The 7,710-nt window shown below is 43.1% G+C and overlaps 2 protein-coding genes across 2 annotated transcripts in view; both read left to right on the top strand.

The window, feature by feature from the left end:
• Window positions 1-425: 425 nt before the first annotated feature.
• Window positions 426-2,650, top strand: wu:fj39g12 (uncharacterized protein LOC563937 homolog). The gene is made up of 3 exons (XM_024267899.2): window positions 426-1,195; window positions 1,614-1,746; window positions 1,958-2,650. The coding sequence occupies exons 1-3, from the start codon at window positions 990-992 to the stop codon at window positions 2,252-2,254; spliced, it is 636 nt and encodes a 211-aa protein (XP_024123667.1). The 5' UTR covers window positions 426-989; the 3' UTR covers window positions 2,255-2,650.
• A 1,884-nt stretch (window positions 2,651-4,534) lies between these two features.
• gapdh (glyceraldehyde-3-phosphate dehydrogenase) overlaps window positions 4,535-7,710 on the top strand; it is a gene marked incomplete in the record, with an annotated part of 3,613 nt that continues 437 nt past the window's right edge. Inside the window, 11 exon segments of the mRNA XM_024267865.2 lie at window positions 4,535-4,679; window positions 4,944-4,992; window positions 5,969-6,068; window positions 6,138-6,244; window positions 6,315-6,405; window positions 6,503-6,618; window positions 6,705-6,786; window positions 6,861-7,012; window positions 7,087-7,165; window positions 7,466-7,549; window positions 7,629-7,708. Coding sequence (XP_024123633.1) covers window positions 4,970-4,992; window positions 5,969-6,068; window positions 6,138-6,244; window positions 6,315-6,405; window positions 6,503-6,618; window positions 6,705-6,786; window positions 6,861-7,012; window positions 7,087-7,165; window positions 7,466-7,549; window positions 7,629-7,708 — 914 coding nt within the window.

Raw genomic sequence — 7,710 nt, 5'->3', positions numbered from 1 at the left:
TTTTCCTTTATTGCCTAATTAATTCTCTCAAAATGTGCTTTTTTTTTCCAAACCAAAGTAGAAACATTTATAATAGGAGTGCCTCTACTTGGCAGTTGTTTTATTTATTTCAATCTCCCTCGATTGTTCTCAGACACTCTTCTTTTTCCAAGCCGGCCGTCTGTTCTCCTGTAATCAATCTCTTTTGTGGATGTCCCTGTGCGTTTTTCTCCCTCCTTTTCCTCCTACTCTCTGCTGCCTACTTTTCATCCAGCGCTCCGCTGACATCACTCGCATGGTAGTTTAAACCCCCCTCCCCACCTCCATCACTAATCTCCCTTTTCTCCTACGCCCTCTCCAAAAAGATGAGAGAGGCTGCTTCTCCGCATGTATGTATGTACGAGTGATGCGTTATGTAAAGACACTCGCAGACCAGCATCGTTCTTGCTGGAGGGTTGGTCTGTAAATATATTAGTGGTTTAGGACTTTACTCTGTGCTGCTGGTGGGAGCTAGATGTGACACCTAAAAAAACTTTTTCAACTTTTTTTTTTTTTTTTTTTTTAAATGATCAAAATCTGTTGAACTTTGAGATCAGGATCCTCAGACTGTAGTTTGGGCAGCAGATGGCTCTGACAGACCGTAACTTATTCTCCAGGGAGGGGATGTCGGTTCACACTGGGAAAGACCACAGAAACTGCTCAAAGAGCTTTGTTGGCACATAGGAAACGTGTAATTTAGAGTAAGATGTGAGTGAAACACAACCGTCTCCAGCCGGATCACTTCCAAGTCACACCGACGAGGCATTTACTGACCCCTGACCTTGGCTTGTGCAGCAAAGTGTCGTCAGGTTGCTTTAGTGCTCATCACACAGTCACCTTGGCAATGACAGTCCGTCTCCTGCTATGACATCACTCCAAAGAAAAGGAGATGAGGAGGAGGAAGATGATGTGGAAGAGGTAGGGGGTGGTGGCATCTCTGGCTCTACAAAACCTCTGCAGCATCCCAGCTGATGCCCCAGCAGAACCGCCTCGACCAAAAGAGACAGACGCAGGAGAGCGAAAAATCCGTCCTCCCAATTCCACCACGGGGAAAGAGAAGAGGAGGAGCAAGCCAAGTGAGAAACGGATGCTCTCAGCAGGTGCCTACAAGTGAGAGGAAACTGGGAGGTGGAGAAGAGAGAGCAGAAGATACCAAAAGCCTTGAGAGTATAAACAGGTGAGCTGCTCGTTTGTCACTTTGATTTTAAATTTAGCAGATGTTCATTGATATTAGACAGATTGTTGATAGGTTTTTTGGGCATAATTTTTTTTTTCAAACTTGTAATATTTGGATCATTTTTAACAATTGCAGGTGGAGTTTTAAGAAAAAGTAAATAAACAGTTAAATAAACCATTTTAGTCTTTAATCTGGATTCATTTTATTTGACAAAATCTCTGTTCCAAAAAGTCGATCACATTTTGCAAACATTTTATTTGTCAGCTGCAAAAAAAAAACAATAAAAATCCTATTTTTATTCTGAAAGGATCTTCTGTTTCGGAAAATTCTTGTTACCAAATAGCTGCTTCTGTTTTTTTTTAAGTTAATAACTGATTTATTTTTTTATTTTTTTTCCTCCACCACCAAATCTTTGCAGTTTTTGTTCCCCCCACCCACCCGTCTCTACCGCCATGCTGTGTCCTGTGCTCCTCTGTGCCACTTTGCTCCTTCTGACTCCGTTCGAGGTCACAGAGGCTCGTGCTCTGCATCCCTCTACTGATGCTGTGCAGGTAAAGGGAGGGGGGAAATAAGTGGGGGGGGTGAGTGGATTGACAAAAACCAGAGTGGATAAATAGTCCAGCAGATTCGTCCCTGTACGGAAGGAAGGAAAGAATGAGAGCATAATGAAATGTATCGCTGATTTCATTATTTCTCTTGTACACACCCCAGCAATTACATTTCGGCATTCCTCCTCCCCCCACCCCGTCTTTCCTTCTGTAGTTTGTGGAGCAGTTTTTGGACCGCTACAATGACCTGCTGACCCTGGACGACCTGGAGAACCTGTTGAACAGCCAGCCGGAGGAGCAGTCCACCCTCTCCTCCGGGGTCAAAGCGGCAGAGTACCCCAAGTGGGCCGACCTGCAGACGCAGCCAGAGACCCCGTGGTTCCGCCTGCTGAAGGGCGCCCTTACCAACCAGAAACGGGCAGAACCCGACAGGTCACGGAGGGGGTGGAACCGAGGATGCTTTGGGCTGAAGCTGGACCGGATCGGGTCAATGAGTGGACTGGGCTGTTAGTCATAAGAGGAAAGCAAAGACTGGCGATTTATTTGGTAGAATAAGCATTCATCTGCAAAGAAGAGTATCAACACGTAGACTCCATCCTGTCTGTTATCTGGTTACTGATGTGGTTTATCCACTTTATCCCATGTGCTCTGAACTAAATATATGCATCATGTGTCCATCAAAGTATTCTCCTGGATTGTCAGGCTTGTTTCTGAAATAATCTTATGTCTCTGAGTTTCCCTGACTGTCGTAAATGTAGAAATGTTTTGACATTTTGCGGTCAGGAGACTGACTAAAAGCATCTGTTACTGACGTAGATAGCCAAAGATGATGGCACCTGTGATCCCTGCAGTTTTCTTTTTATGTTCACTTATGATTTGCATGAATAAATGGATTTGACATTTGTGACGTTGGGCTCCTTGCGCGGAGATTCATTTCTTGAATCCCACATGGTTCACTCCCCATTGATACCCGTCATTTCAATTTGTCCTTTAAAAGTGGATCTGCACATCCTAGCACAGCAAATATTAGAATTTTTTTTTTATCGATTTTTGGCAGACAAACACAAGTACATGTCATTAGGTTTGATTCTAATTCAAAAACTCCCATTATTTTTTTAATTATTTAATATAGCTTAAATATTATGCCTTTTTTCCATGTTGATTTTACTCTCTAAACTTTATATTAATTTCAGAAAACATCATCTTAGTGTGAATCTAAATGAGTTTTCTGGTGACTTTTTGAGAATGTCTGCTGGACATTCTTATTATAACTGGTCCTTATGCTTCTGACCCTTTCCTCATGACCTGTTGCTGCTTATATCTGGCCATAAATCACCCTGTCTGCTGTTTCACTCTGACTGGGCACCTTTTGATCCTTTATTTGGTTGGTGATCTATATGAACAACATCAAAAACCTTTATTTTTAAAATGTGAAGAGATTCGATCTTAAAAGAAAATGTAAAAAATAAGAGTGTTTTGAGCTGCAACACAAGGTGGCAGTGTAGGGTTGTTTATTAGCAGTCATTGTCACACATCTCTGCAGTCTGGACTTTGTACGAGACAGAACACAAGTTGCACAAATGCAGCTAAAAACATCTTTTTATATGAGAATAATCACAAACGTCCCCCTAAATGGGTTTATAGTTTGCCTCTGATGCTTCAGCAGATGTTTTTTAGTACGAATATAGAGGACTAAAAAGTAAAATTTTTGTCATGAAACAGCAATTTTTCCTTTTCTGTTGCTCCCATCTAAACGTCAAGGTACTGTTGTGGAAGAGACAAAGGAGGATCAGAACGAGGCAGCACTCACAGCACTGAGAGTATATCATGGCTCATGAGTTTGACTCGCGATCTAATCTTAGCTTGACCTTTACGTCCCTTCTTTGACCTTAAGCTGTAAAGCGGCGGCCCGGACTGGCATGCTTGCACTCGAGGGGGGAGGTTGTGATAGTTCAGCTATGCCAGGACCACTGGACCTCTGCCATAAAACCTGCCGCCGCTGCTCAGCTTTAGAGCGGAGGGTCATCTCTGCAGCCTGCTGAAACGCACGGAGGACATTTTAAGCGGGCGTTTGTCCGGTCCGGGTCTGCATGTGGAACACATGAGGGGAAAATCTAACACCGTAATCTTGGGAGATCTTTTCTTTCTGGTGTCAACATTGTTGACAGAACAGGGGGTCAAAAATAGACTTGGGAAGGCAGCTGACATGCCTGAGCCTTGTTGTGTTTTGTGTCTGGAGAAGAAAAGCAAAGATTGGTAATCTATGAAAGATAAAATGTGCTCTTGCGGATTCCTCAGCAGCAGCACTTTCAAGATAAACAGCTTTACAATAGACCCTTTTAGCTCTTTCCCAATGTCCGCACAAAAGCCAGAGTTCAGGTGAGCAAACTGACTCCAACAAGTTCCTCGGCGCGACTCAAGTTGAGCAACTGAGTGTCAACTTTTGACTTGAGCTGAGGGGAATAAAACGGCAGAAAAAGAGGCACGGCAACAGAACCATTCAAGTGAAGGGTCATGGTCTTTGAACATTAAATGTCAGCGCCACTAAGACAGAGATTTGATCCCCCATTTGCTCTCTGCATTCAGTGAGAAGGTCAGCAGGGGACCCCTCTCTTTTTTCAGCCGGAGGATCTAAATCAGGACCTCTTGCTTCACACAAACCAGACGTATCACAAATCAGAATAAACGCTGCAAAGATTTAAGACTGTAATTAAAAGTAAAAGATTAAGAAGAGTTGAGTGACAAAAATGAGATTTCAGAGCTTGTGTCTGTGCAGCTAACGACCTTGACATTCACAGAGGGGGCGGGGTGAAGATCAGTGACCATTAGGGGGTGTGGCTTTGTCCTGGGGGGGCATCATAAATACTCTCAGCTAAACTTTGCTCTTCCCCACTCACACCCGGAGTCGCAAGACAGACAGAAGCGTCTCACAAACGGTAACGGCTTCAGCATGACTCTTTAATTGAAATCACCTGGGGACGACTGATGCAGACACTTTGGTTTCTGCTTGAATGAAGCGGTTTAGAAAGTTGTAAAGTAATATGGAGAAGCTGAAGGAATTATCCACAAATGGGCTTGCATAAATGTTTGAGGCCTTTTTCCCGAATAATGTTTGACTTTAAGAGAAAAAAACGATTGTATTGGTTGCATATATTTTTGCATTTAGTGAAGGAAGTTCTTTTTACTGTTTCATCTTGCAGAGGACTAAAGATCAACCCAGGCAAAAATGGTGAAAGTTGGTATCAATGGGTAAGAGCTTTTCTCACAATGCTGCATCTCAGTGCTTTGTACTCACAACCTCGAGTTTGTAAATGCACTTCTAATTGTCTTTTATCCTTTTTAAATTTCTTAAGTAGTTTTGTAAAATATTCTGGGGAAAATGGTCCAAACAATCAAGCTGAAAGACAAAAGTTTACTTTGGTTTTCCATGAAATAAAGATATCTTAATGAGAATGTGAACATTATTGGATGTTTGGACTAACTTCAGCAGAATCCTCAGACATTTAATTTAAATTTTATTTTCCCTGATGATTAGGAGCTAAACAAATTAGCTTCCAATTTTAAAGTAGGTGTGCAACAAGTGTCCCCAAACCTTTGCACCGTCTGCATGTTTAGTTTTTCCTCAATCTCTGAACTTTGACCTTTCTGGTAGATAACTTTTGAGTTTGTTTCATCCCTTCAAGTTAACTTTTATTTTCCTCTGCTCTTTGAATTAATTAGAAATGCAGCCGAACACCCAATTGGACATTAAAATACTAAAATTTTGACCCTTTGGTGTTGTATTCCAGTCCGGCTGGCCTCTCGTTCAGAACAGGTTTTCAGGACTGTGGTTAAAAAGTAACTCGACCATTGATCAAACCGCCGCTGTGGCGTCATCAGGATTACCACACTAGAGGTTCTTCTGACTTTCGCCCCCAGAGAGGGGCGTGTGTGAACATCTGCGACATGCGGCCCCTCCTCATGAGCTCTGCCCTTTCCCTGACTGCAGATTCATGTCTCCTGGGATGTTGTGCGTATGTGAAGGGAAGAAACAAAAATGGGTTCCTTCAGTGAACCGCGTTTGGCCGGGTTCACCTGAAAGTCAGCACTAGCGTCTCTTACTGAATGATTTCAGGCTGTTAGGCATTGGCCCCTTTATGTCACTGCCACTCAGACAGAACTGCTCAGATTAAATGGCATCAGGACGCCATCTAGAGGCCAGACTGATATTTGTCCGTCTCTTTAGTTTTGGCCGTATCGGCCGTCTGGTAACCCGGGCTGCCTTCACCTCCAAGAAGGTGGAGATTGTGGCCATCAATGACCCGTTCATTGACCTGGACTACATGGTGAGTGTTTAAAGTCCTTAATTAAAAAAAAAAAAAAAACTATTTTATTAAAGTTTCTTTTGTTTTTAGGTCTACATGTTCAAGTATGACTCCACTCACAGCCGCTTCAAGGGTGAGGTCAAGGCTGAGGGTGGCAAACTCGTCATCGACGGACACCAGATCACAGTCTTCCATGAGTGAGTTTTGAACAATCGACTACTTTGTAGAAGGACCACGACAGGGAAGTAACCAGATTTTTCTTTGCAGGAGGGACCCCACCAACATTAAGTGGGGTGAGGCCGGTGCCCAGTATGTTGTGGAGTCCACTGGTGTGTTCACTACCATTGAGAAGGCCTCTGTATGTATGCAACCCTCTGGAAAATGTGCTTTGGGTCATGCAAGCACAATATATATATATATATATATATATATATTTATTTTTAATCCCAATATAGGCTCACTTGAAGGGCGGTGCCAAGAGAGTCATCATCTCTGCACCCAGCGCAGACGCCCCCATGTTCGTCATGGGAGTCAACCACGAGAAGTACGACAACTCTCTCACGGTTGTCAGGTAAGACAACTTTTAAACTACAAAAATGTCATTTTTTTATTTTTAATTTTTATCATTCTGACACTAATATTTTTGTTTTTTCAAAGCAATGCATCCTGCACAACAAACTGTCTGGCCCCCTTGGCCAAAGTCGTCCACGACAACTTCGGCATCGTTGAGGGCTTGATGGTAAGAACAGATTCTCTTGTTAGAAGCAGTTTGCTTGGACTTGTTGAACCCACCTCCCTTTTGTCTCCCCTCAGAGCACAGTTCATGCCATCACTGCCACCCAGAAGACTGTGGACGGACCTTCTGGCAAGCTGTGGAGGGACGGCCGTGGTGCCAGCCAGAACATCATCCCCGCCTCCACCGGAGCTGCCAAGGCTGTCGGAAAAGTCATCCCTGAGCTGAACGGGTGAGTGCCCCGAAGTGGGTTTTTATCTGCAGTTCTCAAGTGTGTTTGGCTCTTAAACACCGACATTTCTGCAGCAAACTGACCGGCATGGCCTTCCGTGTGCCCACCCCCAACGTGTCGGTGGTTGACCTCACAGTCCGCCTGGAAAAACCAGTAAGTGACGTGCATCATTTAGTTTAAAATAGAAAATTGACAGGAATTTTTCAACCTTCATCAAAAGTTTCTCAAATCGGATTTATTTTTTTTCACTTTCACCCATTTTGCTTTTTGTCTTTTTATTGGGAAAACTTACAAATGAGATGGATTTTCATTTTATGCTAAACTTATTTCTGAAATTATGATGAATTTAAGGAGGTGAAAGTGGAAAGCAAAAAGTATACATTTTTGGCAAATTTGTGTTTTTATTCAGTTGAGAATGTTATGGTTGTTAATTCAGTGTTTTGTCTTTAACAGGCTAAATATGATGACATCAAGAAGGTGGTCAAGGCTGCATCTGAGGGACCCATGAAAGGCATTCTGGGATACACAGAAGACCAGGTCTGTAGCCAGCGGTCTCTTGTGTATTTTTGTTTAAAATCATGATATTTTTCATCCATATTTCCTTGTTTTCCGGCAGGTTGTCTCCACAGACTTCAATGGTGACTGCCACTCCTCCATCTTTGATGCTGGTGCTGGCATCGCTCTCAATGACCACTTCG

The sequence above is a fragment of the Oryzias melastigma genome, linkage group LG16 (assembly GCF_002922805.2).
Source record: "Oryzias melastigma strain HK-1 linkage group LG16, ASM292280v2, whole genome shotgun sequence".
NCBI lineage: Eukaryota > Metazoa > Chordata > Actinopteri > Beloniformes > Adrianichthyidae > Oryzias > Oryzias melastigma.
The sequence above is the reverse complement of the archived record's forward strand: the minus strand, read 5'-3'. Positions and strand labels throughout refer to the sequence as shown.